The sequence below is a fragment of the Perissodus microlepis genome, chromosome 13, assembly GCF_051167445.1.
Source record: "Perissodus microlepis isolate ML-2025 ecotype Zambia chromosome 13, ASM5116744v1, whole genome shotgun sequence".
Lineage (NCBI taxonomy): Eukaryota > Metazoa > Chordata > Actinopteri > Cichliformes > Cichlidae > Perissodus > Perissodus microlepis.
In genome coordinates this window covers 23,736,543-23,764,180 of record NC_140473.1, presented here as the reverse complement: position 1 = coordinate 23,764,180, position 27,638 = coordinate 23,736,543, and the positions used below count along the sequence as shown (strand labels likewise).

General features: G+C 37.7%; 1 protein-coding gene across 1 annotated transcript in view; it reads left to right on the top strand.

The window, feature by feature from the left end:
- The first annotated feature begins 1,078 nt into the window (after positions 1 to 1,078).
- mrps5 (mitochondrial ribosomal protein S5) overlaps positions 1,079 to 27,638 on the top strand; it is a 45,068-nt gene continuing 18,508 nt past the window's right edge. The window contains exons 1-6 of the mRNA XM_084948530.1: positions 1,079 to 1,165; positions 3,323 to 3,475; positions 6,655 to 6,780; positions 7,305 to 7,418; positions 7,868 to 7,987; positions 25,113 to 25,147. Of these exons, the coding sequence (XP_084804656.1) occupies positions 1,117 to 1,165; positions 3,323 to 3,475; positions 6,655 to 6,780; positions 7,305 to 7,418; positions 7,868 to 7,987; positions 25,113 to 25,147 (597 nt within the window). The 5' untranslated portion in view covers positions 1,079 to 1,116. The remainder of the gene's footprint in view (positions 1,166 to 3,322; positions 3,476 to 6,654; positions 6,781 to 7,304; positions 7,419 to 7,867; positions 7,988 to 25,112; positions 25,148 to 27,638) is intronic.

Genomic DNA, 27,638 nt, shown 5'->3' with positions numbered 1-27,638 from the left:
GCCAAAAGCATTTGCTCGCCCATTCACCCCATTCTTTATCCATAGGATTTAATATGATTCCAGCCCACCACTTGCAGCTATAACAGCTTCAACTCTTCTGGGAAGGCTTTCCACAAGGTTTAGGAGTGTTTTTATGGGAATTTTTTTTTTTTTTACCATTCTTCCACAAGCACATTTGTGAGGTCAGAAAGTGACACTGGACAAGAAGCCCTGGCTTACAGTCTCTAATTTATCCCAAAGGTGTTCTATTGGGTTGAGGTCAGGACTGTATGCAGGCCAGTCAAGTTCTTCCACACCAAACTTGGTCGTCTATGTTTTTAAGGACCTTGCTTTGTGCACTGGTCATGCTGGAACAGGAAGAGGTGATCCCCAAATTGTTCCCACAATGTTGGGGACATGAAATTGCCCAAAATGTCTTGGTATGCTGAAACATTATGAGTACCTTTTCCTGGAACTAAGGGACTGAGCTCAACTCCTGAAAAAAACAAAAAAAAACAAAACACCATAATTCTCTTTTCCACCAAACTTTACACGTGGCACAATAAAGACAGACAAGAACCATTTTCCAGACTTGTGTGGGAATTCAGATTGCCAGACTGTGAAGCATGATTCATCACTCCAGAAAACACGTCTCCACTGCTTTAGTCCAGAGTACTTTACACTACTTGATCCGGCATGTTTTATTATGCTTGGTGATGTAAGGCTTGGATACTCAGCCATGGAAACCCATACTATGAATCTCTGTATGTACTGTTCTTGAGCGAATCTGAAGGTCACATAATTTGAAGGTCTCTAGTGATTGACTCTGCAAAAAGTTGGCAACCTCTGTGCACTATGTGCCTCATGTAACTAAAAGTTGACAGTGGAATATTTGTAGCAAGGACATTTCATAACTATTCTGAGCTTCATGCAGAGGTGATATCCCACTTTAAAAAAAAATTATAAAAAAGTCTGACTCCTTGTAAGCAAAATATAAAGAAACAAGATCAAAGATCATTACAGGAAGAAAATTATACTCAATCACTATGAAATGGAAATTCGCTGTATTTTACGATTTTTCAACAGGCATCGTAAGACACCCCAGTTGTCCTGTAAGAGGTCCTTCAGAATTCCAAGATGGCGGCATCCATCGGGGTGTGCTCTGCCCTCCGCATCACACTTGGAGGTGAATTATTTCGCCCTTTTTTCTGTTTCACAGCTTTTTAAACAGCCCATTTTATAAAGTGAAGTGTATTTATTGTCTTGATGTTTTTGAATTGTTACTGTTTTGCTCCGGTTTGCTTAGTTGACCCGGAAGAGCCTGTCATCATCACTCACATCGTGAAAATTGCTCACTTCAGCCAAAAACCTGAACTGCATTCACTAACAGCAGCATCCAGGGAGTTAAATTGAAGACATATTCAGCAAATTGTGTTCATTTTTGGGTGGTACTGTGTCTGTGTTGCAAGTTTCGGGTTACGCGTAATTCACCATTGCTCCCTAATCGATTTTGCTATGCCCTAAATATTGATCAAGTAACAGAATATAATGGTTTAAACGTGAAACTGGTTGTTCTGAGAATTATTTCTGCGAAATAGACTTGAAAGAATAGCTGTGTGCTTCATAAAGTGTCGCCTTTGTTAGGTACACCTTGCAGGTGTATAATCTAGTGTTTGTAGCCTTAAAGCACTTATTTCTAAGCCTGTTTGATTCTGCACTGTTTATTCTATAATTCTTCACCGTACGTTTAATTGTATGGTGTTTTCCAGCTGTTATTTTTATGCATACTTCAACTTTGGTATTTTACTGTTCTTGGGGGGTCTTGAAAGGCGCCTACAAATAAAATGTTTTATTGTTATTATTTATTATAATAATTTCTGACCATTAAAAAAGAACAAAATGTGATAAATAACGTTTTATCAGTGATTGCCATTGCTGTTTTAACAAGTGTCATTAATGACAAAAAAGAAAGAAAGTGTCAATCTCTTGCCACAAAGTGGCAGCAACATTATATCCAGTGACACAGCATAGGACAAATATGAGCAGAAACGTAGCCCAGGTAGTGTTTTCTCTGGAAATCCTATGTGAACGTAGAGTGTAACTGCTTAACACTTTAGCTTAACAATAACCAAAGTAACTTCACCTTGTAGCTCTTCAGGAGTCTGCACAGTATTGTCACATATAAAAACTGAAAAAAAAAAATGTTTTCTGCATGAGATGATGTGTCCTGGTCAAGCTTTTTAACCCATCTGCTTACAGTTCACCTTTTCCACCGTGCAACTGCATCGGTTACACCTTTTGCTCTTACTGTCATATGGCGTTTAACTAGCAAGTGCTCCATAGATGTTTGAGTTGAGTCATTTGTTGTGTGCCTTCATAACCTGATTGTGCTTAATGGTCTGCTTTTGCCACGAGTGGCAAACATCAGAATCAGAATACTTTATTAATCCCAAAGGAAATTAGGGTTACAGCAGGCAGCACGCTGATGGCGCATGCGCACTTACAAAGGAACCTTCTGACCAACTTTACACAAACATCACATTGGGGAGACATGTCAGAAAGGTAGGCTGATAGGAAAAAAACAACGAAAATACATAACATGAGGTAAGAGGAGGAGAAAAAAAACTCCACTCAGACTGAGCTCCTAGTGATGAAAAAACACCTCAGCACAAAAAGCACATGACTATCAATACACCATAGAAACACAAGACAAGCAACAGGGGCGGGTAAAGGGTAAGAGAGAGCCGGTGTAGACAGCGCATCCGGTCCTGCAGCATGTCTGCCCTGGTCCAGTCGACTGCCATCTTCCCCGGTAGGGCACAAGCATCGAAGGCGTTTGGAAAGGGAGGGGGGATCAGTGTGTGCATATCAGTGTATGTGTGTGTGTGTGTCCAGAGTTCAGCTGAGACAGTGTCCTTCGCCCCGCCAGGCTAAGTAAACAGTCTTCCAGCCAACCCAACATGTCTGCTGTTTTCACTTTCAGCAGGAACAGTTGTCTCGTATGTTTGTAAAGTATTGTGTTTTGCTGAAGTAGCTCCCTTTTTACTAAAAAATTGTGGAGGCTGATGATCTAAGATATGCCTGGACTTGTGTCTTTGCTGTGTATGCTAGGGAAGTAAACCCTTAGCATCATATTTTTTATATCATGTGAAAATGTACCTAGTGAAATTCTACAACAACTTGGTGGTTTATATATCCTCATTTAATGTATTCTCTTTGGTTATTAGCCCAGCTGTTGACTTGAGTGGACATACTTTCATGACTTTATCTTTGCATGTTGTCATCATGCAAGTAATGCAGTTTTAATAAGATCTGCCTTTCCTTCGGTGTCTTTGGTCTACAGGTGCAGCATCTCTCCGTGCTGTAGGAGGAGTTGTACAGGCGTCTCTCTTGGCAAGTCAAGCCTCAGCTGCGTCTCTGCAAAGACACTCTGCACATTCACCGCTCCCTCCAACAACATGGCAGCAAACAAGACACGGCAGCTTCTTCAACAAGCGTAAGTTTATGAAATGATGATTTTGAAAACTCTTCTCTCCAGCCGTCATCCTCCCACTATAATATTAAAAGTACACCATAGCATGACTTGCAAAAGCATAGCTGTTTAGAATGTTTTAAGTTGTCTCCTTATATAACACAGGTGATACCATCGGAGCAGAATTACCTTACCTTGCCTGTATCAGCTGAACCTACTTAAAGTTATGTCTTAAAAGATGATGGCCCTGAGTTTCAAAACTTATCAGCTGCTCCATTTCAAAAATGAAAACAGTAGCAAAGTACAAGTATAACAAATTCCAAAACAACAAAAATGAAAAACACAACAGTTCATAAAATGTATTTTCCTTAAGTGTTGTGAATTAATTGGATCAGTGGAACATTATTAACACTTACTCAGTCTTACTCAGTCAGTCTGAATGGGAGAAAATCTCAGCAGTGACGTTCTTCAGACTTTGCTTAAAGCCTGTACAACAATCGAGACTGTTACAGGTGATTTCTTGAAACCAAATGTTAATGGGTGTAGGGCTGGGCCATATCATACCATTCACGGTAATACCGGTATAATGTTGGGCAACGACAAGAAAATGAAATATTGCAATAGAATATGGGTAAAACGCGCATGCGCAGTGCCTTTGTTTTCATACGCACATGGCGAAAAAGGCACGGCGGTGACGGAGAATGAGAAGGGCGAAAGCAAATCGTTAAATGAAACGCACGAATCAGAATTGGTTTGTAAAAATGCTGCAACTTCAGTGGTGTGGCACTGGTTTAGCTTTCGTCCATCAGATACACAACAAAGCACTATTTTTGGTAGAGCATGCTAGCGGGCCGTCGTTATTACCGTGTTGTTTGATTTTAAGTGTGCCGTATTTTCCAATCCTTTGATTTTTCTGAAAATCGACAGTGCCCCCTATAATCCCGTGTGCCTTATGTATGAATTCTGGTTGTGTTTACTGAGCTCGAAACGATTTCATGTGGTACACGGCGCTCGAAAATCTGTCAAATGTTTTAGTACGACTTTGCTAAGCTACGAACCCGCACCGCTTGATGGATTGTCGGAGCATTATGGCTATCGTAGGCAGAAGCCTCGCGGAGTGATACGTACTGTGCTTCAACATAATATTACCGTATTGTGTGTGTATAAGCTCTTTTTAAGTTTTGTGGATATTATACATGGTTATGCTGAGGATATGTCGGCCAATTTCCACTGGAAATGCCTATTGGTTAAACTGTCAGCAAGGAATTTGCACTGTTACATTTTTATATAACTTTAATGCAAAAAACAGCTGCTTGTTTAAGTGAAAATACATTGATGTTTTTTTTTCCACTAATAAAATTGTGGAGTTGTAAAGTATTTTGTCTAGTGTCAATTATATCATCAGTTATATCGTTATTGCAAATTTTCAAATCTATATCGTGATAAATATTTTTGGTCATATCACCCTGCTCTAAATGGGTGCATATTATTATAGTGTCCAGATTCATCTGGCCATGTTCAAAGGGATGTTCTCACTGGTAAATGCACGTTAGCAGAGCTTGTTTGGAATTCATGTCAGGACTGATGACAGTGTTTGAAGTGGGCATATATGAAGCTGTCAAAACATCTCTTTTTATCTCCTGCTTTCTCTGCCATGCTTCATCACCCGCTTCATAACTACTCCTTTTTTCAGTCTTAATCATTTACAGTCAATGCCTCAGCATTTCTCGTGTAATTAAGAAAATGTTGTGCCTGTCAACACGTCACACTTTCAGTTTGAATTGTGATTACATGAAAAACACACTGTCAAACAGCCTGTCGCGTTACATTGACTCTCTCCCTGGCTTGTATTTCTCCAGGAAGACTCTTTAAGTATTCGCTTATAAATATTTAATTAGGTTATTTAACTTTTTATTGTGCATGTTGCTTACTGATTTTCAGATATGTCTGAATCAGTGGATGTACTGCAGATCCTAACTTGGGCCTTTGGTGATGCATTACCACTTTACAGTGATTGCTGTATAGCCACTGCAAATTTATTGGCTTTTAGTTACGGTCCCTGGTGCTCCCTTATGTCACTTACTGGACATCCTTATTTGTGGCTTTTAAAGGGGCACAGCTCCAAGCATTCTCACATTACATTAGTTAGATCTTACATTGTGAGATTACTGTTTAAAAATTTTAATGTGTGATGTCAGCTCTGAGAGGACGGACCCAAATTCTGATATGTTTATGATCTTTTGACTCTTAAGTGTTTTGACTTGGTGAGTTGAGCTAAAGTCAAGGTGAAGGTGTGGCAGATGAGTAGTTGGACACTTAAAATTTCTAAATCTACTCTGCTGGCAGCATTTTTCCTGCTAGCAGAAGAGACACTTGTTTTAATAAGACTGTTTCAGGTGTGTCTTATATTTTAATCTGTTTCAAATTGTTGTCACTGCTAACAGTCCTCTGGTATTAGCTCACTCATTGAGGTGCTGAAAATAACTATCGTCTTGTTTTGTCTGTCCAACAATTACAGGAAGCCCCAAATACAAATTTACCCCAATGTGAGACCAAGAAAAGCAGTGAATTCTCACATTTGAAAACGTATTTAATATTTTCATTTTTTAATCAAAAGTCATTTAAGTGATTTATCAGCTGTCAAATACTTATCATTTAGTTTTATCTTTCGTGTATGAATTGTTTTAGGTCTCAAGTAATCAGAAAAACAAATCTGTCATTTACTGACAGTGAAATTCTAAAACCTTTAATGCATTTGGAGAAAAAGGCTAGTTTCATACAGCTAATCTGTAGAAAACAAACATTTAAAGCATTTTTTACATTTTCATGTAAGAAAAAGAAAACTTTTAAATATGTGAACCATAAAAGATGTTGATAAAAGACCTTGATAAGAGTGATAAGAACTAAACAAAGGTAAAATCACAGACAGTTTGAAAGATGGTTGTAACTGCCGGGACTTTAACCATTGGTTTCTGAAGTCTCTAGATTTTCACCACCATGTTAGTCATAAAAAGACGGATGTGACAAGAGGTGTGGCTTGGACTGTGAAACCGCTTCTTCACTGGCTAACGGCTTGTCAGTCATAACTCAATAACCATCCACAACCATAGATAACCTTTATTCTCAAACATGGTATGACCATTTTTGTTTAATGTGTGTGTGTTTAACTGTGAGTGTGTGTGCGTGTGTGTGTGTATTTACAGTAACGGCTGAAGAGCTATGGAGAGGTGTGTTGGCTGAGTCCGGTGCTGGAGCAAGAAAGGGTCGAGGGAAGCGTACCAAACGCAAACTAAGGAGAGATCTGAACCGAGGACAGACCATTGGAGAGGGTGAGACTTCCACTGCGTGCCTTTCTTTAATTCACTTCTTGACAGAAGAGTAAAGCTGGTAAAACACAGAAAATCTAATTCCTAGAATTTTCTCTAGACAATTGAATTGTCTAAATGATTTCCTTTGTTCTGAAGTGCATAAATTTCTCCTGCTCAGCTGTTAACACAAGCGCTGCCAATCACACACTGACACTCACGCTGAAGCTAAGAAGCAGCTGATGAGGATGACAAACTAGAATATTCATTACTTAGTGTTAAATTATTAATGCTCTGCAAGAGAGCATCCATCATTTTGGAATCCCACAGAGCTCTCTCAGGTATGGAAGATAATGGGAACAACTATTTTCACTCGGTGTCCACAGCTGTCAACAGCTGTTTGCATCCACACACTGCAAGTATCATGGCCTTAGATCCTTATATACAAAGAAAATACAAATGTTTGCAAAATAATTAGTACTAATTTCTCTTCCTCTCATTCTTTATTCCTGTAATTGATTTCCTTTTTTCCTCTTTTTAACCTCCAGGTCGTGGCGGTTTTCTGTGGCCTGGGCTCAACAGTCCAGTGTTGAAGGATGGCGCTTTGCAGAGCATGAGTCGAAGAGGCGAAGCTGAGCAGCAGGAGGTTCAAGCTGAACTAGGTGAAGACACACAAATATCCCATCACATGTCACCGTTATCTGCGCAGAAGCACAAAATGATCACAAACCTGTGCAACTTTATGAATGCACTGACATTTTGTCAGCTACTGTTATCCAATATCACAGCTGTCCATCAGTTGCCAGCTTATATTCCACTTCTGAGCGTTAGAAAAGCCAAAGAAAAATAATTTTTCTGGAAAAATAAATTAACTTTTCACGAGCCACCAAGAAGGAGCGGTGGGGTAAATGAGGTCTTAGTCTTGAAAAACAGAAGCGCCACTGTTGGGACATAGAAGCCGCTAATTTGTCTCCACTGTGATCTCATTTGTTAATAGTAATTACACAGTTAATTTGACATTGACAGATAGCACCTTTGATGTTTATCGTGTTGTGCTCCTTGTAGTCAGCTGTGACCTGTGCAAAAATTTGTCTGTTGTGTTTTTCTGCAGTGCGTCAGAGGGACGAGTGGGAGAGAAGGAGGAAGATGAAGGTGAAGAGGGAGAGAGGTTGGACAGGAAACTCCTGGGGGGGAATCAGCCTGGGGCCGCCTGACCCTGGACCCAATGGAGGTAAATCATACCTAAATGCTCACAAAGTCTTGCTGTTATACCGTTACACTGTTAAAATTAATCAACTATACTCAAAAAGTATTTCAACCGGAAAACCTTTTGTCATCTTAATAATGCTATATAGAGCTATTTATCACTTTGACTCTCAGGTCAATCTGTTGACAGCAAAGGAGAGGTCAGAGGTCAAATATGACATGATATTTGAAATCGTCCCACAGTACTGTAGTTAATTATGTAGGTATAGTTTTAAGGCTTTTTGTCAATTTTGAACTCTAAATCATTAAGTTGTAGACCGTGGTGGATGCAAGCTAAATTTTAATGGATTTTTAACATGACCCCACTCATTGCTCTACACCCATACAAAGTTTTATCAGAACCTTTCGAACTACTGTGTTTACAAGTAAAATGAGCCGTAAATGCTTTCAAAAACATGACCTTCTTGGTTTAGTTAACAGTGTCCTTCAATTTGCTTTAGTGAATCCAGAAAAGTAGCAGAACAAAATACAACCAGCTTGAGCTGACCGTCACAGTGCAGACATCTCCACCTCACTCTCATGGAGTAACAAGAGTCTAGATCATGACACAGCAGGTCTCAGAGGGGCACCTCACTTGGATATACACTGAAAGACACAGCGAGACGTAATGATGACTATAGTGATGGAGAGAGGTGAGGTGGATGAAGCAATACAAGTGTAACTAGAAAGTGCATTTTCTGAAGAAACTGCAGTGTGAATGCTTGAATCTGAATGTATGCACTGAAATGAATTAATTGCTGAATTTTGAGTTGAAAATTTTGAATGAGATAAAAAAAAAAAACAACCCGAATTTAACCTGAAAACAAAAGTGCTGAACTGCTAAAAGCTGACATTCACACAGAAGAAGAAGTTGGAAAAAAGCTGAAAATGTTTTAGTTGTAAATTAGAAAAACCTAAGAAATGAGAAAAGAAAATTCAGAAAACATCTGAATGAATACTAAAAGTTCATATTCTTTAAATCACTGAATGACTAAAATGTGATCCCTCCACTTGGATCCACACAGTTTAAAAAGTTTACATCTCTGAGCTTTCAAAGACACAGTGTTGGAAAGAGAATGATGGCGACATTTTGAGGTTAAAATGATGGCTGTAGAGCAAACACTGTGGACACAGCAGCAGTTGAAAGAGAAGTGTTTAAGATGAATCTTGGCACAGTGGCAGGCAGAGCTCGTTAAGCAGGCAGGTGTGAGCCTGGTTGCTATAGTGACTGCACCCAATGGCTCCATACACACGGACACAGACATGCGCCTCACTTTTGCTGCTTAAAATGAACAGAAAAGTCAGGCTGAAACAAATCGTTCCCAAATGAAAAGTACAAGTCGTATTGACGAAATTCTTTCACCGTGAGCGCCAGCAATGTCCAGTCTACCAAATTCTCAGTTTTCATGCCTGTGGAGTTTATTATATGGACGTGGTGACAGTGTAAAGACAGCCTGTACTTCTGGTTTTCAAACCAACCTTCTGAGCCATTTTAACATTAGAGTCTATGGAAGAGTTGGAGGGAGGAGGCTGTGCATTGGTGACATTTATGAAAGAACCATAACACATAGTACAATAGTAAACACATTGGATGAAAGAGGACAGCGATGGCTACGTTTTGAGGGTAAAATGATGGCTGTAGAGCAAACGCTGTGGACACAGCAGCAGTTTTAAAAAAGATTTTAAGATTAATTTTTTTGCTCCTCTCACTCCAGCAGTTGAGCTGTCTCACTCTAGCCCCAACATTCCGTCCCATACACACCCATTATAAACTCTGAAACGGCTGAAAAAACATCATGAAACTTAAACTGGAACTGAAGAAAAAGTATAATAGATATTGAAAAGATAAATACAAGTTCAATAGTTGAATGTCTTGGCTTCGTTTTAAAGTTTGAATGGTGGCTCTATGTCAACGTATGTGGAAGTAGTAGGAGTTTAAAAATGAGTAAGTTGAATGAGGATTTGAAGGGTCTCTCCATTGAAATACATGGGAAATTTTTGTTGAAAAAAGTTGAATAAAATTAAAAATATAAATGTTAAAAATTTGAAAAATAGAAGCAGTGATGTCCAAAAGAAGAGGAATCTAACGGTGTTTGAATGGTTTTTCTAAGTTGAACGGTTTTGAAGGAGTAGGACTACAAAAAAACGTACGGAATAGATAATAAAATATAAAAATAGAAAGTGCATTTTTTGAAGAAACTGCAGTGTGAATGCTTGCATCTGAATGTATGCACTGAAATGAATTAATTGCTGAATTTAAGTTAAAAATGTTGAATGAAATGAAAAATACAGAAATATAGCCTGAAAACCAAAGTGCTGAACAGCTAAAAGCTGACGACCACACAGAAGTTGGAAAATAGCCTAAAATGTTTTAAATGTAAATGAGAAAAATCTAGGAAATGAGAAAAGTAATTTAGACTAAGAAAAACAAAAAACAAAACATCTGAATGAATATTAAAAGTTCATATTCTTTGAATCACTGAATGACTCAAATGTTATCCCTCCACTTTGATCCACACAGTTTAAAAAGTTTAAATGTCTGAGCTTTGAAAGACACAGTGTTGGAAAGAGAACAATGATGGCGACGTTTTGAGGGTAAAATGATGGCTGTAGAGCAAACACTGTGGACACAGCAGCAGTTGAAAGAGAAGTGTTTAAGATGAATCTTGGCACAGTGGCAGGCAGAGCTCGTTAAGCAGGCAGGTGTGAGCCTGGTTGCTATAGTGACTGCACCCAATGGCTCCATACACACGGACACAGACATGCACCTCACTTTTGCTGCTTAAAATGAACAGAAAAGTCAGGCCAAAACAAATCGTTCCCAAATGAAAAGTACAAGTCGTATTGACGAAATTCTTTCACCGTGAGCGCCAGCAATGTCTAGTCTACTGAATTCTCAGTTTTCATGCCTGTGGAGTTTATTATATGGACGTGGTGACAGTGTAAAGACACCATGCTCTTCTCATTTTCAAACCAACCTTCTGAGCCATTTTAACATTAGTCTATGGAAGAGTTGGAGGGAGGAGGCTGTGCATTGGTGACATTTACGAAAGAACCATAACACCTAGTACAATAATAAACACATTGGATGAAAGAGGACAGCGATGGCTACGTTTTGAGGGTAAAATCATATCTGTAGAGCAAACGCTGCGGACACAGCAGCAGTTTTAAAAAAGATTTTAAGATTAATTTTTTCGCTCCTCTCACTCTAGCAGTTGAGCTGTCTCACTCTAGCCCCAACATTCCGTCCCATACACACCCATTATAAACTCTGAAACGGGTGAAAAAACATCATGAAACTTAAACTGGAACTGAAGAAAAAGTATAATAGATATTGAAAAGATAAATACAACTTGAATAGTTGAATGTCTTGTCTTCGTTTTAAAGTTTGAATGGTGGCTCTACGTCAATGTATGTGGAAGTAGATACAGTTTAAAGAGGAGTAAGTTGAATGAGAATTTGAAGGGTCTCTCCATTGAAATACATGGGAAATTTTTGGTGAAAAAAGTTGAATAATTTTAAAAATATAAATGTTAAAAATGAGAAAAATAGAAGCAGTCATGTCCAAAAGAAGAGGAATCTAACGGTGTTTGAATGGTTTTTCTAAGTTGAACGGTTTTGACGGAGATAGAGTACAAAAAATGTACGGAATAGATAATAAAATAGAAGAACTAGAAAGTGCATTTTCTGAAGAAACTGCAGTGTGAATGCTTGAATCTGAATGTATGCACTGAAATGAATTAATTGCTGAATTTTAAGTTACAAATGTTGAATGAGATGAAAAATACAGAAATTTGCACCTGAAAACAAAAGTGCTGAACTGCTAAAAACTGACAACCACAGAGAAGAAGTTGGAAAATAGCTGAAAATGTTTTAAATGTAAATTAGAAAAACCTAAGAAATGAGAAAAGAAAATTTAGAGTCAGAAAACATCTGAATGAATATTAAAAGTTCATATTCTTTAAATCACTGAATGACTAAAATGTGATCCCTCCACTTGGATCCACACAGTTTAAAAAGTTTACATTTCTGAGCTTTCAAAGACATTGTGTTGGAAAGAGAACAACGATGGCGACGTTTTGAGGGTAAAATGATGGTTGTAGAGCAAACACTGTGGACACAGCAGCAGTTGAAAGAGAAGTGTTTAAGATGAATCTTGGCACAGTGGCAGGCAGAGCTCGTTAAGCAGGCAGGTGTGAGCCTGGTTGCTATAGTGACTGCACCCAATGGCTCCATACACACGGACACAGACATGCACCTCACTTTTGCTGCTTAAAATGAACAGAAAAGTCAGGCCGAAACAAATCGTTCCCAAATGAAAAGTACAAGTCGTATTGACGAAATTCTTTCACCGTGAGCACCAGCAATGTCTAGTCTACTGAATTCTCGGTTTTCATGCCTGTGGAGTTTATTATATGGACGTGGTGACAGTGGAAAGACAGCCTGTACTTCTGGTTTTCAAACCAACCTTCTGAGCCATTTTAACATTAGAGTCTATGGAAGAGTTGGAGGGAGGAGGCTGTGCATTGGTGACATTTACGAAAGAACCATAACACCTAGTACAATAATAAACACATTGGATGAAAGAGGACAGCGATGGCTACGTTTTGAGGGTAAAATCATACCTGTAGAGCAAACGCTGCGGACACAGCAGCAGTTTTAAAAAAGATTTTAAGATTAATTTTTTTGCTCCTCTCACTCTAGCAGTTGAGCTGTCTCACTCTAGCCCCAACATTCCGTCCCATACACACCCATTATAAACTCTGAAACGGCTGAAAAAACATCATGAAACTTAAACTGGAACTGAAGAAAAAGTATAATAGATATTGAAAAGATAAATACAAGTTCAATAGTTGAATGTCTTGGCTTCGTTTTAAAGTTTGAATGGTGGCTCTATGTCAACGTATGTGGAAGTAGTAGGAGTTTAAAAATGAGTAAGTTGAATGAGGATTTGAAGGGTCTCTCCATTGAAATACATGGGAAATTTTTGTTGAAAAAAGTTGAATAAAATTAAAAATATAAATGTTAAAAATTAGAAAAATAGAAGCAGTGATGTCCAAAAGAAGAGGAATCTAACGGGGTTTGAATGGTTTTTCTAAGTTGAACGGTTTTGAAGGAGTAGGACTACAAAAAACGTACGGAATAGATAATAAACTAGAAAAATTTGCATTTCCTGCGAAAATGCAGTGTGGATGCTTTAAAGCTGAAGCTGTCTGCAAAAACTAGCTGAAAAAGCTGAAAAGTTGCAGAAATTGTAAAAACTTTGCAGAAGCAAAAGAAGTTTGCTAAAATGTAATAACTTAGCGGAAACATAATACTTGGCAGAAATACAATAGCATAGCAGAACTTAGCAGAAATATTGTAACTTACCAGAAACATGATAACTTCTCAAAAATACAAGAATTTAGGAGAAATAGTATAAGATAACAGAAATAATATATTTAGCCAAAAATACTTTGAACATTACAGAAACACGATGATTTAGAAAAAGAGTACAACATAGCAGAAATACTGTGATTTACCAGAGACACTGTGATGAACTATGAATATTGTAATTTTAAATCAATACTATGTTTTAGCACAAATAGTATAATTTGACAGAAATGCTATCATTTGGCAGAAATACTATGTTTCAGCAAAAATACTCTGGTTTAGCACAAATATTATAACATAGCAGAAATACAATTATATAGCAGAAATACTATATTTAGAAAGAAAATTATAATATAGTAGAAATACTATGATTTAGCAGAAATACTGTATTTAGCACAAGTACCAAAAAGTAGCAGAAATACTATGATTTAGCAGAAATACTAAGATGTAGTAAAAGTACTTTGATTTAACAGAAATACAATTATGGAGGAGTAATACTTTAAAATGGGAAAAATATTGATACACACACACATACACAGAGCCTAAAGGGAAGAGTACTTGTGCCATGGAGTGTTAACAAGAATGTGAGGTCCATATTAGAAAACCTGGTAAAATCATAAAAGTTTGCAGAATTGTAATAAATGATGAATATGAATTACTGGTCTGTGATAGTGTATTAATTTGTAGGGAAAAAAACATGTTGACTAAGGTGGAATCGAACCCACGACGTTTGGGTTGCAGACCCGTGTCATTACCAACTGCGCCACTGTGAAAGAGAGCGGGCGCCTTGAAAGACAGGGTGATGAGCAGACAGAATTAGATGGCGGTGAGAGGCAAAAAACGCCGTTTTTTGGAGTTACAAAACGTTGTGTAACTCAAAAACTCGGTGGACTAGAAGCATAATTCTTCTACTGGCTGAATCAGCGGACTTTGGTGTACTTTGACCGCGATTTTCATTGCTCTTTGTACATCCGTCGCTGAGATATGACGAGAGAAGAAACGGCAGACCTCAGATATGATTGGCTGGCTGGGAAGCCGTGTAGGCCCTGATATGTGCATTTGAATGTCTGAGTCCTCACAGAGGGTTGGCTGCCTGGCAGAAATATATAGAAATAGTATGATTAAGCATAAATACTATATTTAGCAGAAATACTATATTAAGCACAAATCCTATAAAAAGCAGAAATACTATATTAAGCACAAATCCTATAAAAAGCAGAAATACTATATTAAGCACAAATACTATAAAAAGAAGAAATACTATATTAAGCACAAATCCTATAAAAAGCAGAAATACTATATTAAGCAATATAAATATCCTATAAAAATCCTATAAAAAGCAAAAATACTGTACTATGATTTGGTAGAAAAATTATAATTAATCAGAAATACTATATTTGGCACAAATCTTATAAAATAGCAGAAATAGTATGATTTAGCACAATAGTAATAACTTAAACAGAAAAATTGGAAAAGCAAAATGGACAGCTGAAAAAATGCTGAACATGCTGAGGGTCCCTCAAATATACTTGCTAAATGAAAAAAATCAGCAAAAAAATATATAACAGCCACACAATCACAAAAAATTGTCACATAAGGAAACACACATGCACAGAGAGACACACACACAAGATCCAATTCAGTCAACCAGTCTAAATATATTGAATTTGAATCTTACAATGAGATCATCCCATAAAAAGGCTTAATCTCTCTCTCTCTCTCTCTCTCTGTAGCACACACACACACACACACACACACACACACACACACACACACACACAAGATCCAATTCAGTCAACCAGTCTAAATATATTGAATTTAAATCTTAGAATGAGATCATCCCATAAAAAGGCTTTCTCTCTCTCTCTCTCTCTCTCTCTGTAGCACACACACACACACAAACACATACACACACAAACACACACAAACACACACAGGGAGAGAGAAGCAAGTTTTCAGTCAAGCAGGCTGGGAGCTGCTGAATTTGAATCCACCAATCAGAGAGCCTGTGCACTTTTTCCCGCCAAAACAGGTGCACGCAGCACAGAGAGACACAGGATTTTTGCAGTCTATTTCTCATAATGACGACTCCCCTCAAACAAATGACCATAATTTCCTAACCGTAGGGGCTAGAACGGTCATTCTTACACCGTTTTGTTCAGAAGAGATGGGGGAATCTTCAAGTGTTGACAATTTATCATTAAAATATGAATTATTAAAGATATTTGAGTTGTAATGCACCATAACTGAGTAGAGCCGAAGCAAAAACTGCCTTGACCTGCCCTCAAACAACGCTTTGTAACTCGAAATCTATTTGGAGTATCGATATCATTCTTTCACCGTAAGAGACAGCAGGCTTTGGTGAACAGTCATGGAAATTTTCAGGTCTCTGTGGAAATCCAAAAAAAAGATATGACGAGAGAAAAAAGTGGTTCATTTCCAGAGTTTGAAATCTGAAGAAATCTGAGCGAAGGACGAATTTCCTACCCTCAAACAAGTCCAACTCATCTCAGAACGGTAATAGGTGAGAAAAAAATTCTTGAATTTTGAGCGTCAGGAGTGTCTGAAGATATACGGGGACAAGCCTCATGTTTTAACTTCGCTTCGTTAAGGAGATATGACGATTCGAATATGCCTCTCATTACAGAAATCAAGCGGTGATTTTGAACAAACTCTCCATTGACTTTCTATGGAGAGTTTTGAGACCTTGTGTTGGTCTGAGGAGATTTGCCAAAATTCTATAAATCCCACAACAATGATAGTGATATTTTCTGAAAGCCAGCAAAAATACCTACGTTTTGATGTATAATTTGTGGAAGTTGAGTGAAAATTGAGCAAGTAGCAAGAAGTTGTTCGGACATGAAGAGAAGACTGCGAAACCGTCAGTGGCACACTGGAAGCCAAGAGCATAGCAACCATAACAACGCATGTATTTTGTGAAAAATCAAAAAGATGAAACTCAAAACTTGAAGAGGAAAAGATGAAAACGGTAACAGATATGAAAAAGCTGAATCATACATGAATAGCCCAATAATTTGTGAACATTTTAAAATTTGAATGGTTGTTCTAGGCGACAGTATGAGGAAGTAGTTAAGTTTCAAAAACGAGCAAGTTTTAGCAGAATTGCGGAAGTTTCCCATTCATTTCAATGGGACAAATTAAAGGAAAAAAGCTTAATATTTTAAAAAGTATAATAGCAGAAAATACCAAAAGTCATAGCAGTCATTAGCAGAAATAGCAGAATAGTTTAAAATTTGAATGGTGAAAATCGGACAAAAATTGTGGAAGTAGTTAATCGGCGAAATACGGAGCAACTAGAAGAATAACTAGAAAAATTTGCATTTCCTGCGAAAATGCAGTGTGGATGCTTTAAAGCTGAAGCTGTCTGCAAAAACTAGCTGAAAAAGCTGAAAAGTTGCAGAAATTGTAAAAACTTTGCAGAAGCAAAGGAACTTTGCTAAAATGGAATAACTTAGCAGAACTGCAATATCTTAGAGGAAATATAATACTTGGCAGAAATACAATAGCATAGCAGAACTTTGCAGAAATATTGTAACTTACCAGAAACATGATAACTTCTCAAAAATACAAGAATTTAGGAGAAATAGTATAAGATAACAGAAAGAATATATTTAGCCAAAAATACTTAAACATTACGGAAACACTATGATTTAGAAAAATAGTACAACATAGCAGAAATACTGTGTTTTACCAGAGACACTGTGATGAACTATGAATATTGTCATTTTAAATTAATACTATGTTTTAGCACAAATACTATAATTTGACAGAAATACTATCATTTGGCAGAAATACTATGTTTCAGCACAAATACTCTGTTTTAGCACAAATATTATAAATAGCAGAAATACAATTATATAGCAGAAATGCTTTATTTAGAAAGAAAAATATAATATAGTAGAAATACTATGATTTAGCAGAAATACTACAATATAGCATAATAACAATGATTTAGAACAAATACTATGATTGAGCAGAATAGTAATAACTTAAGTGAAAATACTGGAAAAGTAAGATGACAAGCTGAAAAAAAAAACGGAACATGGTTAAGTTCCCTCAAAACTAATTGTTGTTCACCTGTGAAATAAAAATAAATTTAAAAAACAAGAAGGAACAGCCAACAGAGATCTCTCTCTCTCTCTCTCTCTCTCTCTCTCTCTCTCTCTCTCACACACACACACACAAGATCCAATTCAGTCAACCAGTCTAAATATATTGAATTTGAATCTTACAATGAGATCATCCAATAAAAAGGCTTTCTCTCTCTCTCTCTGTCACACACACACACACAAGATCCAATTCAGTCAACCAGTCTAAATATATTGAATTTGAATCTTACAATGAGATCATCCCATAAAAAGGCTTTCTCTCTCTCTCTCTCTCTCTCTCTGTCACACACACACACACACACACACACACACATACAAGATCCAATTCAGTCAACCAGTCTAAATATATTGAATTTGAATCTTACAATGAGATCATCCCATAAAAAGGCTTTCTCTCTCTCTCTCTCTGTCACACACACACACACACACACACTCTCACTCACTCACACACACAGAGGGAGAGAGAAGCAAGTTTCTAACTCAGTCAGGCAGCCTGGGAGCTGCTAAATTTGAATCCACCAATCAGAGAGGCTGTGCACTTTTTCCCGCCAAAACAGGTGCACGCAGCACAGAGAGACACAGGATTTTTGCAGTCTATTTCTCATAGTGAAGACTCCCCTCAAACAAATGACCATAATTTCCTAACCGTAGGGGCTAGAACGGTCATTCTTACACCGTTTTGTTCAGAAGAGATTGGGGAATCTTCAAGTGTTGACAATTTATCATTAAAATATGAATTTTTAGAGATATATGACATGGTTGACTTCTTGACTTAGAAGCCACGAATTCCCCAATATGCAAATTTGAATGCCTCAGCCCACATATATGATTGGCTGGCTGGGAAGCCGTGCAGGCCCTGATTTGTGGATTTGAATTCCTCAGCCCTCAGATATGATTGGCTGGCTTAGAAGCCATGAAGGCCCCAATATGCAAATTTGAATGCCTCAGCCCACATATATGATTGGCTGGGAAGCCTGATTTGAAAATTTGAATGTCTCAGTCCTCACAGAGGATTGGCTGCCTTGGGACCTGGCAGAAATATATAGAAATAGTATGATTAAGCATAAATGCTACATTTAGTAGAAATACTATGTTTTAGCACAAATACTATAAAAAGAAGAAATACTATAATTTAGCAGAAATACTATATTAAGCACTAATCCTATAAAAAGCAGAAATACTATATTAAGCAATATAAATATCCTATAAAAATCCTATAAAAAGCAAAAATACTGTACTATGATTTGGTAGAAAAATTATAATTAATCAGAAATACTATATTTGGCACAAATCTTATAAAATAGCAGAAATAGTATGATTTAGCACAATAGTAATAACTTAAACAGAAAAATTGGAAAAGCAAAATGGACAGCTGAAAAAATGCTGAACATGCTGAGGGTCCCTAAAATATACTTGTTAAATGAAAAAAATCAGCAAAAAAATATATAACAGCCACACAATCACAAAAAATTGTCACATAAGGAAACACACATGCACAGAGAGACACACACACAAGATCCAATTCAGTCAACCAGTCTAAATATATTGAATTTGAATCTTACAATGAGATCATCCCATAAAAAGGCTTTCTCTCTCTCTCTCTCTCTCTCTCTCTCTCTCTGTAGCACACACACACACACACACACACACACAGGGAGAGAGAAGCAAGTTTTCAGTCAAGCAGGCTGGGAGCTGCTGAATTTGAATCCACCAATCAGAGAGCCTGTGCACTTTTTCCCGCCAAAACAGGTGCACGCAGCACAGAGAGACACAGGATTTTTGCAGTCTATTTCTCATAATGACGACTCCCTTCAAACAAATGACCATAATTTCCTAACCGTAGAGGCTAGAACGGTCATTCTTACACCGTTTTGTTCAGAAGAGATTGGGGAATCTTCAAGTGTTGACAATTTATCATTAAAATATGAATTTTTAGAGATATATGACATTGATGACTTGTTGGCTTAGAAGCCACGAAGGCCCCAATATGCAAATTTGAATGCCTCAGCCCACATATATGATTGGCTGGCTGGGAAGCCGTGCAGGCCCTGATTTGTGGATTTGAATTCCTCAGCCCTCAGATATGATTGGCTGGCTTAGAAGCCATGAAGGCCCCGATATGCAAATTTGAATGCCTCAGCCCACATATATGATTGGCTGGGAAGCCGTGCAGGCCCTGATTTGAAAATTTGAATGTCTCAGTCCTCACAGAGGATTGGCTGCCTTGGGACCTGGCAGAAATATATAGAAATAGTATGATTAAGCATAAATACTACATTTAGTAGAAATACTATGTTTTAGCACAAATAGTATAAAAAGCAGAAATACTATAATTTAGCAGAAATACTATATTAAGCACAAATCCTATAAAAAGCAGAAATACTGTACTATGATTTGGTAGAAAAATTATAATTAATCAGAAATACTATATTTGGCACAAATCTTATAAAATAGCAGAAATAGTATGATTTAGCACAATAGTAATAACTTAAACAGAAAAATTGGAAAAGCAAAATGGACAGCTGAAAAAAGGGTGAGAGAAGTAAGTTTCCAGCTCAGTCAAGCTGCCTGGGAGCTGCTGAATTTGAATCCACCAATCAGAGAGGCTGTGCACTATTTCCCGCCAAAACAGGTGCACGCAGCACAGAGAGACACAGGATTTTTGCAGTCTATTTCTCAGAGTGACGACTCCCCTCAAACAAATGACCATAATTTCCTAACCGTAGGGGCTAGAACGGTCATTCTTACACCGTTTTGTTCAGAAGAGATTGGGGAATCTTCAAGTGTTGACAATTTATCATTAAAATATGAATTTTTAGAGATATATGACATGGTTGACTTCTTGACTTAGAAGCCACGAATTCCCCAATATGCAAATTTGAATGCCTCAGCCCACATATATGATTGGCTGGCTGGGAAGCCGTGCAGGCCCTGATTTGTGGATTTGAATTCCTCAGCCCTCAGATATGATTGGCTGGCTTAGAAGCCATGAAGGCCCCGATATGCAAATTTGAATGCCTCAGCCCACATATATGATTGGCTGGGAAGCCGTGCAGGCCCTGATTTGAAAATTTGAATGTCTCAGTCCTCACAGAGGATTGGCTGCCTTGGGACCTGGCAGAAATATATAGAAATAGTATGATTAAGCATAAATACTACATTTAGTAGAAATACTATGTTTTAGCACAAATAGTATAAAAAGCAGAAATACTATAATTTAGCAGAAATACTATATTAAGCACAAATCCTATAAAAAGCAGAAATACTGTACTATGATTTGGTAGAAAAATTATAATTAATCAGAAATACTATATTTGGCACAAATCTTATAAAATAGCAGAAATAGTATGATTTAGCACAATAGTAATAACTTAAACAGAAAAATTGGAAAAGCAAAATGGACAGCTGAAAAAAGGGTGAGAGAAGTAAGTTTCTAGCTCAGTCAAGCTGCCTGGGAGCTGCTGAATTTGAATCCACCAATCAGAGAGGCTGTGTACTTTTTCCCGCCAAAACAGGTGCATGCAGCACAGAGAGAGACACAGGATTTTTGCAGTCTATTTCTCATAGTGACGACTCCCCTCAAACAAATGACCATAATTTCCTAACCGTAGGGGCTAGAACGGTCATTCTTACACCGTTTTGTTCAGAAGAGATGGGGGAATCTTCAAGTGTTGACAATTTATCATTAAAATATGAATTATTAAAGATATTTGAGTTGTAATGCACCATAACTGAGTAGAGGCGAAGCAAAAACTGCCTTGACCTGCCCTCAAACAACGCTTTCTAACTCTAAATCTATTTGGAGTATCGATATCATTCTTTCACCGTAAGAGACAGCAGGCTTTGGTGAACAGTCATGGAAATTTTCAGGTCTCTGTGGAAAACCGTCAAAAAGATATGACGAGAGAAAAAAGTGGTTCATTTCCAGAGTTTGAAATCTGAAGAAATCTGAGCGAAGGACGAATTTCCGACCCTCAAACAAGTCCAACTCATCTCAGAACGGTAATAGGTGAGAAAAAAATTCTTGAATTGTGAGCGTCAGGATTGTCTGAAGATATACGGGGACAAGCCTCATGTTTGAACTTCGCTTCGTTAAGGAGATATGACGATTTGAATATACCTCTCATTACAGAAATCAAGCGGTGATTTTGAACAAACTCTCCATTGACTTTCTATGGAGAGTTTTGAGACTTTGTGTTGGTCTGAGGAGATTTGCCAAAATTCTATAAATTCCACAACAATGATAGTGACATTTTCTGAAAGCCAGCAAAAATACCTACGTTTTGATGTATAATTTGTGGAAGTTGAGTGAAAATTGAGCAAGTAGCAAACAGTTGTTCGGGCATGAAGAGAAGACGGCGAAACCTAGAGTGGCACACTGGAAGCCAAATGCATAGCAACCATAACAACGCATGTATTTTGTGAAAAATCAAAAAGATGAAACTCAAAACTTGAAGAGGGATAAGATGAAAACGGTAACAGATATGAAAAAGCTGAATCATACATGAATAGCCCAATCATTTGTGAACATTTTAAAGTTTAAATGGAGTTTCTATGTGAAAGTATGAGGAAGTAGTTAAGTTTCAAAAACGAGCAAGTTTTAGCAGAATTGCAGAAATTTCCCATTCATTTCAATGGGACAAATTAAAGGAAAAAAGCTTAATATTTTAAAAAGTATAATAGCAGAAAATACCAAAAGTCATAGCAGTCATTAGCAGAAATAGCAGAATAGTTTAAAATTTGAATGGTGAAAATCGGACAAAAATTGTGGAAGTAGTTAATCGGCGAAATACGGAGCAACTAGAAGAATAATAAAGTATAAAGTATAAAGAATAAAGAGAAACAGGAACTCAATAGTGTGGATGCCTTAAAGCATCCACACAATAAAGTATAAAGTATAAAGAATAAAGAGAAACAGGAACTCAATAGTGTGGATGCCTTAAAGCATCCACACAATAAAGAGAAACAGGAACTCAATAGTGTGGATGCCTTAAAGCATCCACACAATAAAGTATAAAGAATAAAGAGAAACAGGAACTCAATAGTGTGGATGCCTTAAAGCATCCACACAATAAAGATTACAACAACAATACTGTGAATGCTTTTACAAGCACTCACACTAATAAAGATTAGAAGAACAATACTGTGAATGCTTTTACAAGCATTCACAGCTGCTTTTACAAGCATTCACACTAATAAAGATTAGAAGAACAATACTGTGAATGCTTTTACAAGCATTCACACTAATAAAGATTAGAAGAACAATACTGTGAATGCTTTTACAAGCATTCACACTAATAAGAGGCATGCTGGGTGTGTATGTGTGCGATAGAGAGAGAGAGCAGAAGGAGGTCAGCATGGGGGCTCACTGCTAGAGATGAAAATGAGAATTTGACAAAAGTTTCAAATGGGACAATTTCCTAATTTAGAAAGACATCCCTCTCTTTTTTGCTCTCTCTGTGGCTTTCCTGTTCACTCTTTGTCTTTTTACCCCAGATTTCTTTTCCTATTCCCATTCCTCATCTCTTCCAGTCATTTCTCAATTCATTATTTTCTCTCTTCCATTTCCTTTTCCATCACCCTCTCGGTTTCTCTCGTTCCTCCCACGCTGTTTGCCTTTTCCCCCCCTGTTCCTGTACAAGAAACCCAAATGACCACACTGTTACTTTGCAATGAACCATGCAGGGCTGTTGGTCCATCACACCTTGAATGGAATGTCTTATAACCACAGCCTTAAAACTCAATTTACAGCACACCACAGCTGTAACCTGTAACCTGATGTGCCACTTCCCAGAAATGTGACTACAAATCACAGTCATGTGGACCATGACAGCAATGATAGGTCTTCATAATTGGTTAGGACAAGGATAAAGTCTCCGTGAAGCAAAATGTAACAGACTGTAACTGTATGTAGCTTGTTCTGAATGCTAACACAAGCACCAGTATTTTCATCACATTTTCTTGGTATAAAGTTTGTATATGAAACTTGTTATTTTTAATTCTTTTTACAGATCCAGAGGTCAGTCTCCTGACACATTTTTGCCTAGGATTCTGTTGTTTTTGTTGTTGCACAATATCTCCCGAATCAGTTGCCTCTCTGGTGCTTTTTGAACTAAAGGAAAAGTGATTATTGTCACGTTTACATTATTTTTATGTAGACTTGGTACTGACTTCGAAGTTATCCTACTAGAAAGAAATCGCATAATGAGTGTCATGAATTGCTGATAGCTTTAAAACATCCTATTGTGATTGTTCTTGAAACAAATTTGCTTTTTCTGATCATTTAGTGGGTTTAAAATCCATCTCCAACCCCTTTTACAGTGGAGCCCATAAGACTTTAATTATTGACAACTAATGATCAATTAAAACTTATGAAAGGTAATTTAAAATCGTTCACGCTAAGTTTGGTCAACATATTCCACAGTGACTGTTGATGTATTCTTGCTAGAAACATAAATGCACTCTTATTTAATAGAAATAAACTAATTTTGTGGAGATTTTTAAACCAAAGAACTCAGTGACAGGATAATTCAAAAAGTAAACCGCTGATGAAAGGTGGGAAAACAAATACATATATATCTTTTGTATGAATGTCTTAAGTTTGTATCTTATCCTGTGTCTGTGATCATCTGATTTTATTTGCTTCACGTGTGATTAACAAAAAATCCAAAATCATTGGAAAATGAATCTCTTTCAGTGGCCATACGATGTACATGTGTCATGCATCAGAGTCCAATGATCAAAAACTATTTTTAGAGTAAAAACGTAATATGATAATGTAACCAGCTGTTCGGCCAAATGCCGGTGCATATAGAGAGCTTTGCTCTGAAGCCCGTAGTGTTGGGCTCCTGCCTAGTCAACTCTTCATCCGAAACTCTGAGGAACACTGTTGGCTAATTCCAGCTGATTCACTGATGAAGCAGCTAGCCTCCTGTTCCCAGCCTCATTATATCTTTAAACATTAGTCTTTGCTGGAGTTGAGCTTGTTTACCTCAAACCACAAAGGATGAGGGAACAAGACTCTGCTTGGTTCACATCCTCCTTAGTTTTATATCTCTCTTCCCTTTCCACTTGCCTCTGTGCTAACAAGCCCTCTCACACCTTGACATACACACCTTCCCCCCTGCATGCGCGAACACCTTCTTTCACGCGCTGTCCTGACGTTGTTGTTCTCGCAGTTCCAAGGATACACTCGGGGTCTGGTGAATGTGATGTGAAGGGAGCTGGAAATAGATTACTTCTCTCTGATCAGCTTTGGTCTCCTACAGATGTTGGGTCAATATACCAGCTGTGGTGGGGGTGTGTGTGCGTGTGTGTGTCCTCCCCTTGGAGCCTTTGAGTCAGCTCTCCTTTGTTTGTTGTTAATTGGTTAGAAGTGAACAGGGTGCATTTGGGAGAGTAACATCCTTCAAAGGTCACTGACAATGAAAAGTGCAGACCCGTTACGCTGCTGCAAGGGCTTCTGGGTATTTGTTACGCTCGCAAGAGCCTGGTTAATCTGTTTATAGTGTATGTGTGTACGGATGTGTGCGCTTAAATGCATTTGCATGTTAAAGCTTTGTTATCTAAACTTCTTTCTTTCTTTGTCTTTCTTTCCTCTGTCCACAGAAACCTACGAGGATTTCGATTCACGTGTCATCGAGGTTAGTGTCACTTGTCCCTTTCTGTTTACTGAATGACACACTGTGCTCTACAGCGTTTTCAACGATGTTGATTAACAGTTGCGTTTAAATTGTTTCAAAAATGTAAAAAAGGCTGTATTGTTAATAAATGAGGATGATCCCTTGTACAGCATGGTCATCAAATGAACAGTTTTCATCAAGAGAATACGTTTTTGACGGTTTAATTGTTTCACTTCATTTTAATTGCTGGTTTATTACCCCCACCAAGTTAATAAGAACCGTTTCATCTCTCTGCATTAGCTGACTGGACAAAATACAGCTGTACTGATAGCCCCCCAGACTCCTAGGAACTTCTAGCTTATTTTGTTTTATGTGTCATTTTCTAAATAAATCTGACTGTACATTAAAATATTGCAGAAAGCCTCGAAGGGAGCAAACAGTTTTCAAGTATTTCAAAGCAGTGGAAAATCCAGTGTGGTGTGTACACATGGATGGTGATAGGGGCAAATTTGCTGAGCAAGGGTAGCTCCATTTGAGAACTAAGCAGCAGCATTTGAGCAGTTGGACTGGTTTAGCACTCCCTGAAGTCAAATAGTGTAATATCTAGGTCACGTTTGCTTCATGTATGATTACCCCTAAAGCAAAGCTGTTCATTCAAGTGTTTGGTGGATATAATTGCAGTTTTTTTTTCCTTTTAGAATTTCACACAGTATGCAGTTTATTAAGATCTGAATATAATTTGGCACAATTGACCCTTAAAATCCTGAAGGCCATTGGAGGTTTTTAGTATTCCTGAAAGTGTTTTGCAGTGTAACTTTTATGCTGTCAATATAAGGCAGGGGTGGGGCAACTCCAGGCCTCAAGGGCCGGTGTCCTGCAGGTTTTAGATGCGTCCTTGATCCAACACAGCTGATTTAAATGGCTAAGTAACCTCCTCAACGTGTCTTGAAGTTCTCCAGAGGCCTGATAATGAACTAATCATTTGATTCAGGTGTGCTGACCCAGGGTGAGATCTAAAACCTGCAGGACACCGGCCCTTGAGGCCTGGAGTTCCCCACTCCTGATTTAAGGGATATTTTAATTGTAAAAAAGCTCAGTCTCTCCTAGTTAAGTTATGTAATGACTACTTTTTGAAAATAACAGTAAGCTTGATAAAGAAGAAAATTGGGTCATTTTAGTTTGACCTGACGACGTCACATGCCTCAGTGGAGACATAATAACAAAGAAGAGAGTTACCATCACACTAACGATGGCACTGCGGCTGGATGCAAGGCTCGCAAAATTTCAAAATCTCTGGTAGCCCTTCGGGCAGGCATTCTTCAGTTTTTGGTAGCCCAAAATAAATTTAAGTAGCCCGAATAAAAAAGAAATCAATTTTTTTATGTTTTGTTTCCGTTACAATATTATACATTAAAGTATAATATTGCAACAGAAACAAAAATTCATCAAAAAAATTGTTAAAATGCAAATCACAACAACTGTATAAAAATTACAACCATCAACTCAAATACTTGGTTCAAATTGAACAGAAATTTCTATGAAGAATTTCTTGTAAGAACTGTGTAGAACATGAATCAGTCTGTGTCAGATCCTGAATCTGAAATTTCCAATGAAGTCACAGGTAAGAGGCAAGTGGAACCAAGATCTAGGCCATTTGCTTTTTGAAGTTTGCAAAGACTGCTAAATTTTGCCAATGGTAGTTCACTCTTTGCAATATAGCACGCTGTTCTAAACAGCTTTTTCAGGAGTTCTTGTTGTGCTTGATTTATTTTTAGTATGTTTTTTTGCAATTGCTGTTTGTTCTGGGAAAGATACTGCAGACTGGGCAATAATGCATTTCTTGCATTTCTCATGGGTTCTGATGGGGTCTTTCTTAAAATTACTGGTCCCAGTAACAAAGGCGCTTGTCGACTCAGAAATCAAATGAAACTCACAACACGCCTGGCAGAACATCATGTTATTTAGCTTGTCATATTCCAGCCACAGAAATTCTTTTGTCCATGAAACCAAAAAAGCTGCGCTTTCTTTTGGCCTCATAGTCTGATTTGTCATAACTTTTCCGTTTTGTGGTAGGCTTTTCTTTGGCTGTCCCTTCTTCACCCTGACCTGTCTTATTTGGCTGAGCAGAACTAAAATACCAGCGTAAATCCTGCTGCTTTTACACACGTACTTACATAACGGTCAGCGATTCTTTGCGCACTCAACCTCTCACATGTTTAAGCTTGCTGCGAGAGATTTCACTTGTCGCGTTTGAATAGTAAGCTAATGAGTGATAAGACGATGTCAGAGGAATTGGTGCGCAATTAATCGTCACTCACCAATCAGTGCTGCTGCTCTCTGCACACCGTTCGCGCAATTGCAAAATGAAAGTGAAAGCAAAAAACAAGCGCAAATTCAAACGCGATTTCAATATGTCACATATTGACAGTGGCTCATCGATGCCAATGACATAATTACTCAACTACATTGGCGAAAGAATGCAAAAGCATAGACATATATTTTCCTTCCTATG